The following is a 22,395-nucleotide window of genomic DNA, read 5'->3' as shown; positions in this document are numbered from 1 at the left end:
CACCAAGCGGTGTTTTAACAGTACAGGCATGTATCATCACAAGAATATTATAACGCTGCCTCCCTGGTGTTAGATTCGGCCACCAGAGATCACAGGTTACACAGAAAAGGGATTTCTTAACTGGTATTATTTATAACTGTAAAATGTAAGGCCCAACGTCTAATTGGAATACCGTCGAACCAACACACTTTACAGCTTCATTTAACCTATGTTCTACAGGTCTATCTATTGTATATACGATTGAGAAATAAAAGAAATAGCATATATAACAGTTTTGATTATTTATTTGACAATTATAAACGCGGATAATCTGGCTGGACAGGCTCTGTCATTGGTCTGGTTGGGTCCCAGGGTATGGTTGGTCTATCTTATTTAATATATATATATATATATTTATCATATATACAACAATCCAGAGTCACCACTCTGTTAACTAAAACTAATTTAGTTCCAAACTACTGAGGTAGCGTATAACTCGAACAGGCTTACAAATGTGCTTCAATAAAAGAACACTTTATAAAAGTATGTAGCCTTAAATCAACAACATGTATTTCAAATAACTACTTAAAATATTGGTACAATTTACACCCTAAATTGTCACCAAGTATTTACACCCAAATAAATCACCGACTATTTACACCTAGAAAAGTCACCGACTATTTACACCTAGCAAAGTCACCGACTATTAAAACATAAACTTCTCACCCAACCATTTACACCTAGAAAATGTCACCAACTTGCATCCGTAATAAATCATAGTTAATATAGGTGCAATTTCCTTACTTTTCCTATCATACTTAAATTCTCAGACTGTTAAATTTGGCGCTCCGTAACTTTCAAACAACAAACACTCACTGCCCTTCCGTAGTTGATCTTTTCAGTTTTATTTGACTGTCAGATAATCACAGACGCTTTTACATGTGTTCGGCCAATCAGCAGCCATCTCTCTGTTTAGGGAAATTCCCGAAATGGCAAATCAAAATGTAAACATTGGAAGTTTTATGTAAATAAAGATGTTTTCCAGCTTAATATCAATAAGAACCAACATATTTATTCATCGAGAAAGTTATTACACATACAGGATAACTTAGGAACACATGTAAACAGGTTAATATCTCAAATAAAACAACAGAAATAAAGGTACCGGCACTCCGGGATCAAACTTGCAAATTTGTCACCGCGAGTAAATTCCAATCATAACATCATTTGAAACACAATAGAATTAAATCTTGACAATCAATATTAGTACAAACATCATATTAGATAGACTCATTTGCATAGCATATCATCTCACAGACATCTCCGTATTATTATTTGTACTTAATAACAGAGCATATTCAAAAAGAGGGGTGGACGGCATTACAATATTACATTGTTAATAAATGTATGAAATTTAAAAAGTAGCTTTTTACATTTTTTTGAAGCAAAACTGTCAAAAAATAGCATATTGTACTTTTAACAAAAAAGCGTTACCATAATAGAATCTGTATGACCATGTTCACAAACCTTCATAAGAGCTGACGGATCATTCCAGTCCTTTTTCTAATAACAAACAATAACTTTTCTGTGTGACAATTTTCACAAGCAGTCATTTAAGTTGTCTGACCAGTCCCGTCAATTTTATTAAAGTCTACTCCTCTTTTGAACAACATATTTACTATTCCTGTATACCCCTGTTCACATGCTTTGAATACAGAATACTGCGTGTAGCAACAATTTGGTTATTTCTGTATGCCCATTTGACAAGCCTTCACTGTCATTTTTGATGATAGTCTGCACCTCTATCGTATAACATCTCGATTGCTTCTATTTGATCACTGCAATGAGCTACCTATACATGTGACTGATCAGACATGTTGACTTTAATATATTCTGCTCCTCTGTCTAATAAAACGTTTACTATTTCTGTATGACCTTGTTTACAAGCGATCATTACTGGTGATTTATCATCAAAATCACAGTAATTATAGTCTGCTCCTCTGTCTAACAGTAATTTTACAATTTCTGTATGGCCAATTTCACAAGCCTTTGTTAAAGGTGTGCTTCCCTTATCATCAGATTTATTACAGTTTGCTTCTCTATCTAACAACATCCATACAATTTCTGGATAACCATTTTCACAAGCCTTCATAATAGGAGATTGACCTGATATGTCACATTTATTAAAGTCTACACCTTTATCTAACAATGTCCTTACTATTTCTGTGTGACCATATTCACAAGCTGTCATGACAGGTGACTGACCCATTATGTCACAATTATCATATTCTGCTCCTTTATCTAACAACAAACTTGCAACTTTTTCATGACCTTGTTTACAAGCTTTCATAACAGGTGATTGGCCGGATTTGTCCATTTTTTTAAAGTCTGCTCCTTTATCTAACAGCTTTCTTACGATTTCTGTACTTCCATGTTCACAAGCCTTCATTATAGGTGACTGACCAATTCTATCAAATTCATCATAATCTGCTCCTTTGGCTAACAACAAACTTACAATTTGTTCATGACCATGTTCACAAGCCTTCATGAGAGGTGTCTCACCCAAATTGTCACACTTATTCAAGCCAACTCCTCTGTCTAATAACAAACAGGTTATTTCAATATTATTATGTTCACAAGCCTTCATTAGCAGAGACCGACCACTGCTGTCACATTCATTTAAGCCTGTTCCTTTATGTACTAATATATTTACAATTTCTCTATGACAATTTTTTAAAGCATGCATTATGAGGGAAGAACCATCAGCATAATTGGAATTAAAGTATCCTCCTTTGTCCAACAAAATCCTTACTGCACCAGTATGACCATGTTTACATGCATACATTAGAGGTGTCCTTCCTTTTTTATCGCAGTTACTATAGTCTATCCCTTTATCTACCAAGATTCTAACTATTACTGTTTGATCATATTTACAAGCATACATAAGAAGTGATTGTCCGTTATTATTGCATTTTATAACGTCTGCTTTAGTATCTAACAACATCTCAACGATTTCTGTATGGCCACCTTTACAAGCGATAGTAATAGGTGAACAACCATTATTATCACATCTATTAATGTTTGCTCCGCTGAGTATCAGCATCCTTAAAACCTCTTGACGACCATGTTTACAAGAATACAGTACAGCTGACCAACGCCATTTGTTACACTTATTTAAGTCCACATTCCTTTCTAACAACATCTTTACTATTTCTTCATGGCCATTTCTACAAGCACACATTAATGGTGACCAGCCCTTTCTGTTACACTTATTATAGTCTACATTGTTATCTAACAATATTTTGACAAATTCTGTTAGCCCGGTGGAACAAGCCTCCATAAGAAGTGATCTTCCTTTTCTGTCACATTGGTTACAGTCTACTCCTCTGTTAAACAACATCTTTACTATTTCAATGTCTCCATAGACAACACCATGCATTATGGGTGACTGACTCAAAGTGTTCATTTTATTACAGTCTACCTTTTTGTCTAACAACATCTTTATTATTTCTGTATGACCTTTACTACAAGCAAATGCAATAGAAGTCCAACCGTTAAGGTCAGATTTATTATAGTCTACTCCCTTGTCCAATAGCATTCTTACTATGTCTGTACGACCATGTTCACAGGCCTTAACTAGAGGCGTCTGATCCATGATGTTAGATATATCACAATTCACACCCTTTTCTATCAACATTTGTACAATGATTGTATGACCAAATTTACAGGCCTCTATTAATGGCGTATTATGACGATTATCAATTTTATTACAGTCTGCTCCTTTGTCTGACAATGTTTGAAAAATTTTGAAAAAACCATTTCGACAAGCAACCAAAAATGGTGATCGATTGTATTTGTCACATTTATTATAATCCACGCCTTTGTCTACCAGCATTTTGACTATTTCGGTAAAACCCATTTCACAAGAATACATTAAAGCTGATTTACCAGCATTGTCACAATTATCAAAGTCTACCCCTTTGTCTAATAACAACTGTACTATTTCTATATGTCTAAATATACAAGCATACATTAAAGCTGACTGACCATGTATGTCAACTTTATCATAGTCTACCCCCTTGTCTATCAAAATTCCAACTATTTCTGTATTACCATATTCACAATCATTTATTACACGTGATCGGTCTAATTGATAATAGTCTCCACCATTATCTAACAATATCTTGACTATTTCTGTATGGCCATATCGACTTGCCTTCATTATCGGTGACATACCAAGATCATCACATGTATTATAGTTTAATCCTCTGTCTAATAACAAATGCACTATTTTTGTATTACCATGTGCACATGCCTTCATAACAGGTGACTGATCCCAGCGGTCACATTTTTCACAAAGTGCTCCTCTGTCTGCCAACATCTGCACTATCTTCAAATAATTGTATCTACAAGAAAACATAATAGGTGTCCAACCTTTATTATCAGATTTATCGACGTCTACTCCTTTATTTAACAATATCTCTACAATTTCTGTGTACCCATGTTCACAAGCCGTAAGTAAAGGTGTTAAACCATTATCATCAGATTTATTAATATATATCTTTCTGTCTAATAACATTCTTACTATTTCTATATGACCATTTGTACAAGCCATAAGTAGAGGTGACGTTCCGAAATAATCAGCTTTATGACAATTTGCACCTCTATCGATCAGTATTTTAACTATTTCTGTATGACCATGTTCACACGCCTTTATTATAGGGGACTGACTCGAATTATCAAAATCATTAAAGTCTGCTCTTTTGTCTAATAGGAACTTAACTATTTTTGTATGACCATGTTCACAAGCATTCATTACCGGTGAATGACCTGCATTGTCACAATTATTGTAGTCTGCTCCTCTGTCTAGCAACATCTTAACTATTTCCATATGACCATGTATACAAGCCTTCATTAAAGGTGACTGCCCATATGTGTCAAATATCTTTAAGTCTGCTCCTCTGTCTAACAACAGCCTTACAATATCTTTGTGGCCATGTTCAGAAGCTATCATAACAGATGACTGATTACTAAATGTACACTGGTTTACATCAACTTGATTGTTTAAACACCAGTTGATCAAAGGGATATCTCCTATTGAACAACAATTTAACAAAGCAGTAGAATATCTTATATCCTTACAAAACCAAAAATAGAGAAATGCCCTTTGATAAGTTTCGTTATCAAAGGTTTGTGCCAATTGTGTTTGACATGCTTTATCAAGTTTTTTCAAATGTAACAATAGTTTTAATCTGAACTGAGGTTTCTTCATATTAATATTATTAAAAATATTGCCAACATTTCCTTTTGACCATTCATCAATTAATCTCTGAATGTACATCTGATGATATTTAGGAGGAATAATGGTAATTAATTGATCCATGTTCACCTCTTTTTCTAATAAGAATCGATTATTGATCAAACATATTTCTGCATTCTTTATCAAGCAATTTGTTATTTTTTGTCCAAAGTAAACGGCCAAAAAATCAAATATTTTATCATGTAGAGCTGTGTAAAAATATTTGCTTTCCCCAAAGTTGTTTACCTTCTTAACATATGTATTTGTAAATGAGTCAAGTTCATCCTGTATAACAAGAAGGGATACTCCTCGGTCCAGTTTACATGCCTGACATGTGTTCTCGATAACAGTTTTTGTTTCTGGATCAACATCTTCTGTAAATATTTCCTCTTTCAATTCATTGTTAAACATGACACATAAAGCTAAAGCACAGTATTTAGTATAATGTCCCATCTGAAGTAGCTTGTCAATTTCTGATTCATATACGGTAAATGGTTTCTGAAATAATTCTACAACATCAAAGTTAGGATTATCATAATACATTTTACAAAGGAGAGGAAAGCAATCGTATAAATCATAAAAGTCTGTAATCTCAGAGGCTTTTGATTTTAAATAAAGCTCTGCTATTGATTGTTTTTCAACTTTCGACAAACACATTTCCTTTGATAACATATAACATATACATGACTTAAAAATTGATAAAGTATTAAATTTATCATCCTGAAAAACTTGTAATCGACATGCTGCTATTATTTTTGTTTGTTTGTTTTCAAGAATCCTTTTTATATGCTCAATAAGTGACTCCCACTTTTCAATATCACTTTGGTGAACAGAAAACTTTCCACATAAATCATCAACAACAAACAATGTTTTCTTATTCGGATTGTGAAACTTAGTAATGTCAACTGGATCGGACACAAGAATAACATCGTATTTTTCAATTGACATTTGTAAAGCAACATATTGGATTGTTGCTGTCTTTCCTGCACCAGAACTTGCAGTAATAGTTACACAACTATTCTCCTGTATACATTTCAGTACGTGCTGGGTCGCTCTTGTGTTAATAAACATCTTTCCATTGTTCTTCCAGTCTTCAAGTATTTTGTTGATTTGTTCTGAAATATAAAATATGAATTATAGGTCTTCCATTACTGTTGATTTTCTTTCTTCAACTTGTGGTTAGTTCTACTTAACTGTAGCAGCATTATAAATTTAAGCAAGATTTCACACAGTAAAAATGTCACACATTGATTTCATCTTGAAAGTCGGTTATTCGGAGGTTGTACTGCAAGTATACTTAACCTTAACCCAATCAATGGTCTATGTTGATGAGGGCATGGTCAGATAAACTGTAACAAACAAACATGTACACCTTTAAATCATTCTTTACTCCAAATATAGAAAGCCTACTACTTGTAATAATAGAGTATCAGACCTAGTCACGAATATTTAACACTGAACAATGAACCATCAAAAATGAAGTAAAGGTCATATGAACCTTTCAAGACAATATGTTTACCATGCATTTATTCCATACATCAAATATAGTTCACAGATTGGAAATAGTATCTGAAAAACAGACTTAACCACGAAAAATTCACATTTATTTATAAACCATGGAAATAAGCTCCTAGTCAGGATAACCCTTGACTTTACGTCTTTTATATTTAACCACTTCTACATAACTGTAGTTTAAGCTGTGTTCACAATGAGGCTTAAAGAAGTTTGAAACAAGTTTAATTGAAATTTTGAAAATTGATTATAAATAGATAGCGCATATACTCTGGAAACACTCGCAACTATTAATTAACTTTTGAATTTAGAATTGAATGCATGTTAAACAATTGAGTTGTGTGTATTTCAAAAATGTAAACAATACGACTTGTATACACAAAACATGTTTCACACAGTCAGTGTGAACGTGGCCTTTAACTCCTTCGGGCAAATTTTGCCTTATATTTTTTGGCTATTAATTTTTAGATTCTTTTGAGTAATATAGCTCTTTAATAGTTTCGGTTCTTATACATACTTGGCTTTGAGGGATCGTGATCATTAAAACCAGAAAAGCGTTTCGAATGAATATTTATAAAGTGGTGTCTAATTTTTTAAAGCACTGAGTATATACCGTATTTATACTGCTGGTAAACTATGAGAACCCGTGGATATTTATTTAGAAGTCCGTTCATATCCGTAAGACGTACGTCCATAACCGTTACACGTCCGTTCAGCTTTCATTTTATCCGTCGACGTCCGTTCTGTCCGGTGGAAAATTTTGAGCATGTTCAAAATTTTGAACGGACGTCCAACGGATGAAGTGTCCTTTTAACGTCCGATAGTCGTCCGTTTTTAACGGTACTAGTCCGATTTGTATCCGTTACTTGTCCGTTATACATCTGTTGGAGGTCCGAAAGACCGATTAACCAACGGACTTCTATCGGACGTATAGCGGACGTATAACAGATAAAACGTATGATGAACGGATGTGAAACGGATATGAACAGAAGGATAACAGATAAAACGGATACGTACCGAATGTAAAACAAATAAATGCCCATTGAAAATTTCGCGTTAGAAATGCCAAGTATTGGTATGTCAGATATTCTTAATGTCATGAATGATTTTTATTTATGATGGATTGTGGAGTAGGAGCACGTCTTCACTATCAAGCATCTCTTATTTAGACCAGACTGAACTTAAATGTTGCAAATATAAACCTCCTAGACTATAACTATACGTTCGACATCCGTTCTGTCCGGTACCTTTCCGTTTCTCGTACCTTACATATCCTGTGTGTGTCCGTTAGCCATTCGTTACGAGTGTCCGTTTTATATGGTCAGTACACCAACGGACTCCCAACGGATAAAAATTTTGTCAAAGGAAAAAATTTTGTTCATCCGTTCGGCGTCTGTTCGAGCTATCCGTTAAGGTGTGACCGCAGCTTAAGAAACAAAGCTTTCAACTTCCTTAGGCAAAGTTGACTTGAGATAGATTTGGCTAATAATTTTATGTCTTTTTTTGTCATATAGTTCTTCAACTCATTATTTTGTTTCTCTATATATTCTATTTTCGATTTACGACTTTGGCTTTTTTTTCTGATTTGTAGATCTGTTATACATGCTTTATATTTCTGCGTGTTACAGTTTATTTCATTCTATCTTATTTTGCCCCAAAAAAAGCAACAAGAAATAAGTTGCCAAACTGACAGTAAACAGAGTGTATTGTATTTTGAAAGAATTTCAGGTTTGTTTAACCTGGCTTCTCGGTGCCTATATTTCAACTTTTCAAGGACCAAAAACCTGAACGGCGAAAGTGTAAGTCGAGATTATAAACTTGACCTGCATTTGGCATCAGAAACAAAATTAAAAGGTATAGATTGAACAGTTCATGAGTTAGTGCAGGGAAACAGCATAAATTTGCATTTTCTCTAACATATAAAGGACCAGAAAATCGATAATCGAAAATTTTGAACTTGACCTCCATTTTGTCATCCGCATTAGTCGAATGGTTTGTACGTTATTAAAGTCAGTAAGCCTTTCTTTAATTCTTAACGATATCCCGTTAACAGCAGATTTATATATAGATTCGAGCGTCACTGGTGAGACTTTTGTAGACGAAACGCGCGTCTGGCGTAAATTTATATAAAAAATTAAATCCTGGTATCTATGATGAGTTTATTTATTGTACCATAATTTTTGCATATTTCTGATGAAAAAGTAAATGATTTACGGAAGCGTATCCGATGTTGGTCCAATTGTTATAAATTTAATATATGACTTCATCTCCAATGTTAACATAAAAACGTTTTTTTAAGTAGTACTTGTTTTTCTTTTCGTTTTAAAGACTATTCTAATTGAAAAAAATGTATACTATACATAAACACAACGAATATGTAAAGCCGGCTTAAGGTAGATCATAAGTATATATTTTTTGAGACAGAATTTTCTTACAATTTGCCAAAATGAAGATTTTACTATACTTTTTTCAAAAATATAATAAAAAGTATGGGTCACCGTGATATTCTTTGAGCTATGAGTCGTTGAAAATTGCCTAAATTTGGTTAGTTTGTTCATGAAAAAACACATTAGTGTGCATAAAAAAAATTCTATGAGATAGAATTTTGAAATGAATTGTGAAAAGATAGCTTTCATAATATGTTTTAAGAAAATAAAAAGAAAACATGGTGTCACCGAACTTGTTTCCTTGCTACAAGTAAAAATTAAAAATGTCCCTATTAGCCCAGTATAAATTTTGTATCAAAAGAGTTATCTCCCCTTAAATGGCTCATTTGAAAAAAAATTATTTAAAAAAGAAAAAAAAATGATATTTGTTAAAATATTTTGAATTATACAATAACTCAACAAGTTTTCTTTATATAAATAAACAGTCTTACCATTAAATTGCAAATCTGTCTCCAAATTTGCAGATTTGGGCAAATAACTAGACCGATTTTGTACTGTGATTGTACAATCCAAGATGGCGGTATACCATGAATCTACCTTTATACTGATTTTTGTATCTGCCTCATTGATTTGAGATGATTTGTTTATCAAATCGTATGCTGAATAAGCCTTAGAATCATATTTTTACGAACACAAACAGAACAAATCCAAAATGTTCGTCCTCATTTTTGTTTATGGTAATTAATCATAAAAGTTTGCTGAAAATCGTATAACTCACAACATAACAGAACAGGAACAGGATAACGAGCAAGCTTGACTGTTAGAAAAAACTAAAAATTAACGATTTTGATTTCATTAGTATTTTGATTTTTCGTTTTATTGATTTCTCTCTGTTACTGGAGTGCAATAATAACCCGGTTTTTTCCTTGGCCAATCACTTTGATAAGATTCAGTTAGACAAATTCTGCCGTGTTAATTTAGAACGTAGTTTGCTTAAATAAAATTGAGAATGGAAATGAATTGTCAAAGATACAAAAACCCGACCAAACGGCAGAAAACAGTTGAAGGCCACATATAAAAAAAGAAGATGTGGTATGATTGCCAATGAGACAACTCTCCACAAGAGACCAAAATGACACAGAAATTAACAACTATAGGTCACCGTACAGCCTTCACCAATGAGCAAAGCCCATACCGCATAGTCAGCTATAAATGCCCCTAAATGACAATGTTAAACAATTCAACACAGAAGCAGGGTTAAACATGTTTTCTGCGATCTCAACCCTCCCTTATACTTCTTTTCAAAGTAGAATAAACAAACACACAGCAATCCGCACATTAAATCTCGGTCTGTCTCTGAAATTAGTTCTAACATAACTTTTGATTGTTTAACCCTGTATACCACCATTCCCCATGTGAAATTATATTTTTTTGGAAAATACTTTGAACGACAAAATTATTTTATTATTCTTCCTATGTGACGTTTACATTTTCTGACGTCAAACACGCGAAGAAATGAATGTGTTTTTTAAATTTGATAGATGCTTTTGCGCTTTTTTGTTAAATATTTGTTTGTTTTGAGATTGTGACACAGTGATGTCTGCTGTACCCATATTTTGACTATTTTACCTATTATATCTGTTTTGTTCACGCATCGTTGTAAATATAATGGAATTTGATGCGACTGTTATACAAGTGAGAGGTTTAGCGCTATGAAACCAGGTTTAATCCCCCATTTTCTGCATTTGAAAATGCCTGTACCAAGTCAGGAATATGACAGTCGTTGTCCATTCGTTTGATGTGTTTTATCATTTGATTTTGCCATTTGATTAGGGACTTTCCGTTTTGAATTTTCCTTGGAGTTCAGTATTTTTGTGATTTTACTTTTTGCATTGTCGTTTGGTTTTTTGTTTCAATTTAGTGTTTCTGTTGTTTCGTTGTTTTCCTCTTATATTTGATGCGTTTCCCTCAGTTATAGTTTGTATCCCGGATTTTTTTATCAATCGATTTATGACTATCAAACAGCGGTATACTACTGTTGCCTTTATTTTTTTACTAGTATGCAAACTTCATTCTTTTTTCTAACTTAGCTATATAAGTGGTGATAGCTCCGATGAACTTATTTCATACACAAAAAATAATTTTCAGTGAATTTACAAATTAAAACATTATATATGTTTTGGTTGCTCGCAAAAAATTTGTCCAAAACAATGGAACTTTAACCAACTGCAATACAAGTGAGAGGTTTTGCAAACTATAAACCAGGATTAAGCCACCTTCTTCTTTGCAAAATACCTGTAACAATTCAGGAATATGCAAGTTGTGTTTCAGTTCGTTGGTTGATAAAGTCTTAAGTTTAGTTTTGTCAGTTTTCATGGACCTTTTTTTTTTTAATTTACCTTGAAGTTCGGTATTTTTGTTATACTTTTTGACATATTTTGTTTTGTAGCAAGAAAAGGAGATGATTTGTGACCCCTATTTATTTTTATTTTTCTTTAATTTCTGAAAGCACATTATAAAAGCTGTTTTTCCGCATTTAAATTTAGAATTTAATCCTACAGTTTTTTTTTTCTTTTCACATACAAGTTAGTTTTCTTCAATGCTTAATCTGACAATATTGTGCAACCTCTAACTTGAACAATACCTTTATAACCGAATTTTTATTATAATTTTTGAGAAGCATTATAAAAACTCTATTTTGGCAAAGTAATTACATTATGCTATCGTTTTAAATTTAGAACCAAGATTTAACTTTATCAAATGTTTCATGATAAATTGTTTTTGTTGGGCTGCCTTAGAAATCAATGCATCTTGACTATTCAATGTCAATCTAAAATATTCCTAGGAGTCAAATGCAACCATTCTTTATCAAATTTCAGGATTCACATAAGCCTTAGAGTATTCCAAAACGTTTACCTCTAACATTCCTTGGTACTGGGTCCTCCTGGATAGTTTTTATCTTTTGAAGTTCTCTTGTGACACCAGCATGTTCTTCTTGTAACAGTTCATGGGATTTCTTAATTTCAGTATGTGACATCTTTAGTCTTTCAAATGATTCTTTTAGATCCCTGATTTCATCATTAGACCGTTTGATTTCTAGCATTATTTCTTTGTTGGTCTGATCTAAAGGTCTGGTTTTCAGATGATCACACTCCTGCTTCATCTGCTGTCCACCCAATCTATCAATGGCCTGTTAAATATTGCTTGAAAATTAGGTATTTGCTGATTAAGAGCAAATAAAGGCAAACGTAGTATACCGCTTATTTTAATCTTGAACTATGATACATACAAAGACGGATGTGCTAGATGTCAATAATGGGACCTGGTAGGGCAAACTGTCTTTTTGCAGACTGTCACCTTTTCATAAGTTATGAAATATGAAAGTCTAGTAATTAGCACTCAAACTGGTATGTTTACTCCTTCAAAGATGCATCATCATTATTGTTATAATCTTCATCATCAACATAACTATCATCACATACATTTAGTGATCGAATATGTTTTAACATTTTTAGAGTTTTCTGTTTTATTCCCTAGTAATTATTCAAATGTCTGTAAGAATTCATTTAAGCGACAAAAGAGAGACATGATTTTTATGTAAGGACAAACCTAAGATGGTAGAATAAACCAGTTTGTGAATATGGACATTCAAAATTCAAAATCCCCGAAAAAACATGACAGGATGATTGCAAAAAAACAAGTATCTGTTGTACTATCACTCAACATATATATCCAGTTCTAGCATGAAAATGAAGCAGTATTAAGTTGGGAAAAAGTTCATGCACCCTTTATTTCATAAATGAACAGAGATAAAACAAAACACAAAGGTGCATAAAATTATCAAATAGCACTACATACACTAGTTATATCATTCCAAGCAGTATTGAAGAAGGATATGTCTATTTTGCAATAGCCAAGGTGGGCCATATAGTTCCTGTAGTATTTTATTCTGGCTAAATCTGCACCTGGCATTGTTTCCATGGCAGATGGTAAATTGTCAAATCCACAAACAGGAGAGGAAACTGTTGTCAGGTTTCTCAGTAATGTTATCATTAAAGTGACATCAAATGTTTTAGAATCTGGAAGATCTACAAAAAATAAAACATGAAAAGCTTGAAATTGATAAATATAAAGAATCTTAATCCTATAGAAACAAAAGCAAGAAACAATGAAAGATTGATTTTTATATTTGCTTTCCTTTCAGTGGTTAATACCTTATGCATGTGCAGGATAAGAACAATAGTTAGGTTCTGTAATAATATTGATCTGGATAAAGGGCGAGCACTTTGGACAGCCACTTGATGTTTATTAGATACGAACAAAAATTAAGCTTTGAAAGATGCCACCTTCAGACCCCTAAAACAGTTGTTGCGAGAGTTCGTAAAGTACGTGCAGAAAGCGTGGAACTCTATCTACACAAGGTATCATATTTTAGGTATTGAACATATCATTACATTTACTACATTTGGCAAAGTATGAAACAATTATACCATTTACCATTTTTACTCTTATACCACCTTTAAAAGTAAAGAAATCAACGATCAAGGCTATAACTTTAAAACAGGTCAACAGGATATACGGAGCATGTCATGATTATTACTTGTGGGCTTCTAAGTTTTCTTTACTTACTATAACTGTTAGAAATTACCCAAACCCGTTGTTTGACTGCTGTTATATATTTTAGCATAGATATTTTAGCATAAGTTTGTTGGTTGATCAACTGAAAATCACAAACGTTAACGCTGTTGTTTGTCTTTTTGGTCTTTTTCGTTTGATGCCATTTTCGGCTTCAGTTTGAGTGTCCTTTTGGATATCTTTCGCCTCTCTGTTATAGTAGACATCAGATGAAGCAGAGACACATTTTCGTTACAATCATTTAAATCAGTTTGAGAGAAAAGTGAACGGACAACAGACAGATGATAGACACGCAAGGTTCAACAAAACAGTTGACAGACAAAAAGCGATTGCAACAGCTCACATGGCCTTTTGAGCACTGTAGTTAAAAAAAAAGAGATAATTGTGACTAGCATATCATACAGTGAAACCTGTAAAAATAACTAATTCCATTTTGTATGAAGATTGTATGTTGTCTTAGACATAACAGTTCAGTTCACAAAATTTAAATTAACTAATAGTTTGGTTAATAAAGATTGGGAATGAAATAATCAATCAATAACAAGGCTTTGAACTTACCTGGAAAACGAGTGAACAGAAGGTTCCACTGTGTTGCATTTATAACATGTTTCTTTTTCAAGTCTAACAGTTTGTTGTATGCCTTTTTCAAAGAAGAGTCCAAACAAGATGGGTGGAATTCACGATCAAATAAGGCTCTAGCTGCACGTGGAGAAATCCCTGTCAGCAATAAACTCATCCTAACATAGTTTTCTTCCTCTGGAGAAAGAGAAGCCATCTTTTTGAATAGTGTATCCTTTATACAGAAATTCAGACTGTTTGTATTACACAGAGATTTCAACGGACCTTCAAAGCAAACACTGTAGTTGGTTAAGACCTTCTTTTTATTAATGTTGATATGAATAAAATGTTATCACTTTTATACGTCTGACGCTGATATCTCAAATCAAATGTCAAATATTTCCTGGAAAAGAGTAACACATGTATGTTCAGGACTATGAAGGAACATGGTACAATTAAGCTTCAATTTACTTTTGTTAGTGAAAACCATAAGATGTATCCTTCCACCAAGATTGTATTGAAAACCAATTACTAGCGATTCATTAGCAATTTTCGTAGATTTCGTGGGTATAGGTAAATCACGAATTTAAAGGCTAATTAAATTACCAAATTCTACAAGATTATAAGCAGACTTTGGCAAACCACGAAATCAAATATCCAAAATAATATAATTTTTCCTCAATCCACAAAAATTGGTAATTACCTTAAAGCACTTTGGAATCTGGAATACAAAATCATAATTCATAGAATGTTTTATTTAGGAAACAATAAAAGCTAAACAAAAAAAGAATCAAGAAATATATTGATGGCCCAATCAAAGTTATTTTGAAGGACTCATTGATTAAAGTCATATGAAATTATTTTTAGTTTGTGAATGAAAACTCACTTAGTTTATGCATCACTATACCATATTCGAATAACTGTATTACTAATAATTCCAATTCAAAGCAACGAAAATTATACCTGGGTTAATATTTCATGAACACTTACAATGCAATTCAGGAGTCGGTTTCACAAAACCAACTTAGGACAAAGATCGGTCGTAAGTATACTGAATTATTCATGACCTAAGATCAATCTCAGTCGTAAGTTTTTTTCGTGAAACCGACTCCAGCTTGTTTGTTGAGTTAAACTCAAATGTTTCATGGATAATAAAATTGTCTCTACTCTCCAGCCAGTAGCTTTTGTATTTTTGTGTTAAATCTATTTTTAATTATTAATAATTGGTCTCAATACAGAGGACTTATGATGCAGCACCTTTAGTGTCTGCATATGTTTGCTTACATTTTAGAATTCGATACATATATATAAATCGATATAGGATTAATGCATGCAGTGCTGTCAATGATTTCCCTTCAACAAGTTTTAAATATATAAAAAAATAAATCATACATAAGTTCAAATATGATATATGTCCGTACACCTTCTTTGATATGGTTGACTTGAGTTACTCATCATGAGATTTTCTTAATCATAGTCTAGCACTTTTTGAGAACAATAAATGGTAGCATAACATGTTTAAACAATATTATAAACTGAGTTATCTACAGGCTTAGGTCAACAGTAAAAGGAGGAACGACATTTTGCACACGACTAGCAGATTTGTTTTATATTATCGATCGGTCGCAGTGATGTTGTGTCATTTATAACAAGCAGTTCGTTGTGTGAACATTACCTTGGCATTTCAAATTTGTTGAATGAGATTAAAAACATCAGCAGTTATATACAGTTGTAGTGATGATACGATATGCATACATAACAAACGTAATCGGTAATTGTCAGTTTTTGTCGGGAATATACATATGTATCCCCTTATTCAAAAAGTAAAATACCAAAAATACCGAACCCCAAAGGTAAAGTGGGTAGTCCCTTATCAAATCGCAAAATCAAAAGTTCTAATAAAGGAAGTAGTAGTATACCACTGTTAAAAAGTCATAAAACTGAAACAAATCAGGGTCACAAACCAAAACCGAGGGAAACACATCAACTATGAGAGGAATATAACGAAACGACAGATACACTGAACTGCTGCAAAAACGAACGCAAACATACATAGAAGCAGACTACATGATAACAACTGCCATTTTCCTGACTTGGTACATGACATTTAAGAAAAAATGGTGTGTTGAACCTGGTTTTATGTCTAGCCAAACCTCCCGCTTATATGTCATTGTAAAAAATACCGTGAAAATGACAACCTTACATGACAGGAATACAGTACAAATAACGCAAGAACACTCAGGACAGATAAATGCATAAATAAATAATATAAAATTACATTTAAACATGTAAAGCACAGAATAACAACGGACACCTCCCATGTACACCACAATAAAACTATGAAAAAGTAAAATATCAAAAATACCGAATTTCGAGAAAATTCTAAACGGAATTTCTCTAAGCAAATGAGAAAATCAAAAGCTCAAACACATCAAACGAATGGATAACATCTGTCATATTCTTGACTTGGAACATGCATTTCCTTACGTAGAAAATTGTGGTTTAAACCTGATAATTCCCGCGTGTTTTTTCGTATGAACATTTATTGAATACTGTTTATTGAATTCATTTAATTGATTTCAGTTTATATTCGGGACAAAATTTCAATAAATATTTATATAGTTATAAGTGTTTCCCATCTCGGAAATTCCCCTTGATAGCTTTCAAATTAAAACACATTGTTTTTAAACATTGGCAAACACTTATTAAGTTCCGATTTTGATATTACTTTTCCTGTTTAACTTATAAATGTGTACAGTTTTAATGATTTCTATGAAAAACATTGATGACATGTCATTACTATATACACATATTGAAATAAAGTGCAATTTATTCATTATAAAGCCATATAATTTTTTCGTGCAAAAACTACTCATAGTTTTTAAATCATTTAAAGATACAGTCAATGGCTGCCTCATATCTTGACCTACATCTAGAAATTGACAATGAGGGTCGTTTGAAAACAAAACGTAACGACAAAGAGTATGATTTCAGCTTCCCAATTGTGAACTTTCCAAATTTATATATCAACATTCATCTAGCGTCTGCATACGTAGCATATATCTCACAACTGAAACAATATAACCGGGCTTGTTTTTCCTATCATGATTTCCTTGATAGAGGTAAGCTATTAAACAAAGAGTTCCAAATGGTGAACTTGAAATCATCTTTCGTAAATTTTACGGACGCCATCACGAGCTCGTTGACCGTTATGAAATATCCGTTTCACAGATGATATCGGATGTGTTTTTTATGTCGTAATTACAATCCCGTTCCCATTTCATGAATTTGACCTACTGAATTAGACAATTTACCGGGTTTGTAATAACATGATCAACACGACGGATGCCACATGTGAAGCAGGATCTGCTTACCCCTCCGGAGCACCTGAGTTTCCTGTTGCTTAGTCTTTAGTTTTCTATGTTGTGTCGTGTGTACCATTATTTGTCTGTTTGTCTTTTTCTTTTTTAGCCATGGCTTTGTCAGTTTATTTTCGATCTATGAGTTTGAATGTCCCTCTGGTATCTTTCACCCCTCTTCAAAACAGAATTATTTCAAGAAAAGGCAAACATTTCTGTACTTAATAGAAACAAAATTCATTTGATTCGAACAAGAAAAAAAGCGAGTGGAATTTGTATTAAAATATGATTTTATACGAAACAAAGTTTTCAAATGGTGCAAAAGTTTTAACTACTGGCTGTGTGTTTAAAATGTAAGAATATAAATCTCTGTAATAAAGTCTGTGTGTTTTATGTGATTTGCCAAAATATATTCTCATTTAACATGAAATAATGGAATTAAACAAAAATGAAATATATGTGACCAATATAACCTTATGGTATGTGTAAATAATAACGTGTCTATTTTATTCATTTTCTTTTTTGATTTGATATAATTGAAATTTGACAATTTTATATTTCACTTCCTCAAAAAAGGGTCATGGACCGTAAAAAACAATATGCTTTATCTGTTATTTCTTAAACTTTATTTGTTACTGTATATATTTTCTTAATTTAGTAAAACTCTTGTCAAGTAATTCATGTTTGAATGAAGCAAGTAGTACATTTTTGTACGTAAGCACTGCAAGAACAAAAATATTAAGTTGAAGGCCGTTCGGTAACCTATAGTTGTTAATATCTGTGTCATGTGGTCTCTTGTAGAGAGTTTTCTCATTCGCAATCATACCACATCTTCTTTTTTTTCTTTTACCTTAATTTCTCAACCTTTTTTCTAACATACTAAATGTATTCATATGAATTAATAGTTTGATAACTCGTTTGAAACATGCCATGCTGGTACGTGGACGAAATAAACTAGAGGCTCCAAGGAGCCTGTGTCACTCAACTGATATTTTTATTTACAATTGATGCATGAAATAATGCAACCGTTATACATTTGCTTTAGTTTCAGATATATAAGTCAAAAACTGCATTTTTCCCCTATGTTCTATTTTTAGCCATGTATGCCATAATGATTGGCAGGCAGGGTCATCGGACACATTTATTGAACTAGAAACCTTGATGCGGAGTGTGGCCAACTTTGGTTAAATTTGTCTCAGATGTTTCAGAGGAGAAGATTTTTGTAAAATTACAAAATATGACGATTTTGTTTTAAAATCTAACTTTAAAGGGCAAAAACTCCTTGTGGGGTCAATTGACCATTTTGGTCATGTTGCCTTATTTGTAGATCTTACTATGTTGAACATTATTGCTGTTTACAGTTTATCTCTATCTATGATAATATTCAAGATAATAACCAAAAACTTCCTTAAATTAACTTATTCAGGGAAAGCAATCAACAACGGGTTGCCCGATTCGTCTGAAAATTCCAGGACAGATATTGATCTTGACCTAATTAACAAATGTACCCCTTGTAGATTTGCTCTAAATGTTTTTGTTTCAGAGATACAAGCCCAAATCTACATTTTATCTCTATGTTCTATTTTAAGCCATGGCGGCCATCTTGGTTGGTTGGCAGGGTCATCGGACACATTTTCTAAACTAGATACCCTAATGATGATTGTGGCTAAGTTTGGTTAAATTTGGCACAGTGGTTTCAAAGGAGAAGATTTTTGTAAAAGTTAACAGACGACGGGCGACGACGGACGACGAACGCCAAGTGATTAGAAATTCTCACTTTGCATAGTGGGCCAGGTGACATAAAAAAGGGTGTATGGAAATATAAAACTAAAATAATGGTTAATCAAAATTGGAAGCTTTACATTAAGAAAATGAATATAACGATATCAAACTTTAAAGGGGGTATTCTTCGCTAACCACATATTTCTGTATCCTTCATCATTATTTTCATGATTGCAAGTTTTGTATGACTTAGAACTGATTAAAATCTAAAGCTTGTGAATTGTTCCTGTTCAGATACTTGTACACAATTCGTTTCCTTTTCACATATCAGGTTTTCCTTTGTAAGTATCTGATGATCTTCTTCATTCCTTTATATTATATTCCCTCAATAGTCGGAGTACACACGCTTTACCAAGTAGAGGTTGGTAAATACTAAAATCAATAGGATAGTTAAATATTATGACTTAGTACTGTAATATGTGAAAGTATTTACTGTAACGGAAATAGGTCTGACTCAAATTGTCGCCCTTAATATTGTTTGTGTATTTATATGCATATACATTTCTCCTTGGTTGGAACACCATCTGTTACATAAAAACTTCTGTATATAAATGTAATTGTTTTCAGCTCACACAACTATTACGGTATAAAACAATAATCCAGATATAGAATATCAACCACCATTGAAGAATTTTTGGCATTCTTTCCATTGTTAATCATAGTCCAGCGTTATATTATGTCAGATATTATTTACCTTTTTGAGTTTACATTAGAGTTCGGTTGTATTGTTGAAACTTGTTTACCTAGTGTCTATGGTGAGTTTCTATTACGTGACGATTCTGATTGCGTACTAAATTTTAAACCTGGTATCTATAATGAGTTTACCTGTATACAAACATTTCAAATTTTGGAGAAACGTAAACACACCCTTAATTCTTTGCGTTGTAAACATGATAAATTCGGCGTGCATTTCTTTCGAACACAAACGATGCAAACGGCTAAGCGCGCACATCGTTTGATCATTTGTTTCTAACATACGTTTGCAAAGTTTATGTAAACTATGCACTCGCTAAAAATGCGTCTACAGTTTGTCGTTCGTCGTTTGTTAGTACAAACGCTACATTTGTTTCTAATTTCAACTTTGAATCAATTAATATCTGCACGTGTTTTTTCCGCTTAAAACAAACATTAGAACAATTTGCAAAAAGACAAACAATGCAGTGAAATCTTCACTCAAGTGCCTATCATAGCATATAAATTTAACAAAAATATTAAAGAATACCTTGCTAAAACAAGGCAAAAGTTGGGAGACTTTTGAAAGGGACCCATGGTCCAAGGACACAGTTATCGTCCTTTACGAATATAGTCCCTAGTGTAAACAGTGTATACCCCTCAATTTTTTTTCATACACTTTCCTAATTTATTTCTTTATACTTCATGCATGAAATATTAAGGAAGGGGATGAAATTACTTGTTTGAATAATTTGGGTGCTGAATCTTTATGTTAAGTAGTGATTTGGTCTAGTTAAAAAAGGTCAAAAGTTAGTATGTCTGAAACTGTCAAAATGAATTTTAGACCCCCTTAACACAGAATTATCAATATTTTCAATTCGAGCTGGTAGACTTTTCTATAATTTTAATACAATTTGTCCCAATAGTAGTACACTACACTGTAAAATTCTTTTTGAGATAGAGAAGGTGCGATTTATTTTAACATGTTTAATTTGAATGTATATTCTTAAAGAAATGTACTACGAAATAACTGTGTTCTCGGGCCCCATGCTTTAACAGTATAAGCGAAAATTCCGAAACACTGTAAGTTATAATCTTAATCATAGGCAACACACTTGCATACGTTTGAAATAGAATAAATGGTGTAAAGTCTTGAGATTTATTACGTTTGCTGGTTGAAGGCAACCGCATTTAATAATAGCATTATTGAAAGTTCAAACAGGGTCCGTAAACATTGATTAAACAATGTATTTGTTTCTAATTCAGCGTTTAGCAAACGATAACAAACGACACACAACGTTTACCAACGTTTGGTTAGAAAGAAAGTTTCGGTCAATTTTTTCCCTGTTTTATAACCATTTTATAGCATAAGTTACTTTGGTCGCAATCCCTGATCTGGAGTTTGTGCTAGAGATTCAATATCACCTTTGATTTGCAGAACATTTTGGATCGTAGTTTTATGCCAAAGGCTTTCAAGACTAAAAAATGCACTTTAAACATAGCATGTGCAGACTGTGGATTGTATAATGTACTCTTATGAATAGATACACATATGTTTACATACAGTACATAAACGTTTACACTTTTCTTAAAATAGATACATGGGTTTAAGAACTAAACTGTGACCTTTTATATTTGAGTTGAAATTCAAATCGATTTACAGGTAAACAAAATTGCGGAATAATCATATGTTTTATAGATACAAATTTGAGGGAAAAGTATATTGATTTCGTAAATGTTTTGTGCATGCTGTGATGTTATTATAAAAATACCGGTAAAACAAATTCACTGTAATGTTGTTGAAGGTTAATATGTGCCATAGTGAATAAATGCAAGTCGACCTCTCTATCATTTAGGCTCACGTAATGTCTTGCTCCTTTAGCTAAGACACTTATTCCAGCTTGTCTCATTGATGTCTGATAGTTTCAAAGTGTTGCATGCATGAATTATTTTCTCCAAATAAACAACAACAAAATAAAGGAAATTGATATTAAAAACTATATATACAACATTGATTTCATTATTAACCAATAATACATAGAACAGCATGTTTATAGTGATAAGATAATACAAAAAGTTTAAGTGGAAAGCAGGCGCCGATTTTTCAACATTTCAATTTTTCCGTTTGATTTCCGGATAAATGTCTTCTTATTGGAGTTCTATTGATAATCAGATATCAATGGATGAAAAGGACAAAAACGAATTACTTGGC

General features: G+C 32.7%; 1 protein-coding gene across 1 annotated transcript; it reads right to left on the bottom strand.

Annotated features, from left to right (window-relative positions):
* Positions 1-261: 261 nt before the first annotated feature.
* On the bottom strand, positions 262-20,246 carry LOC127699179 (serine/threonine-protein phosphatase 6 regulatory ankyrin repeat subunit A-like). Its single transcript, XM_052202914.1, has 5 exons — positions 19,647-20,246; positions 14,371-14,773; positions 13,036-13,265; positions 12,094-12,367; positions 262-6,393 (listed from the first exon to the last, which is right to left on the bottom strand). The coding sequence occupies exons 2-5, from the start codon at positions 14,585-14,587 to the stop codon at positions 1,832-1,834; spliced, it is 5,283 nt and encodes a 1,760-aa protein (XP_052058874.1). The 5' UTR covers positions 14,588-14,773; positions 19,647-20,246; the 3' UTR covers positions 262-1,831.
* Positions 20,247-22,395: the final 2,149 nt, after the last annotated feature.

This window comes from Mytilus californianus, unplaced genomic scaffold (assembly GCF_021869535.1).
Source record: "Mytilus californianus isolate M0D057914Y unplaced genomic scaffold, xbMytCali1.0.p SCAF_4, whole genome shotgun sequence".
NCBI lineage: Eukaryota > Metazoa > Mollusca > Bivalvia > Mytilida > Mytilidae > Mytilus > Mytilus californianus.
The sequence above is the reverse complement of the archived record's forward strand: the minus strand, read 5'-3'. Positions and strand labels throughout refer to the sequence as shown.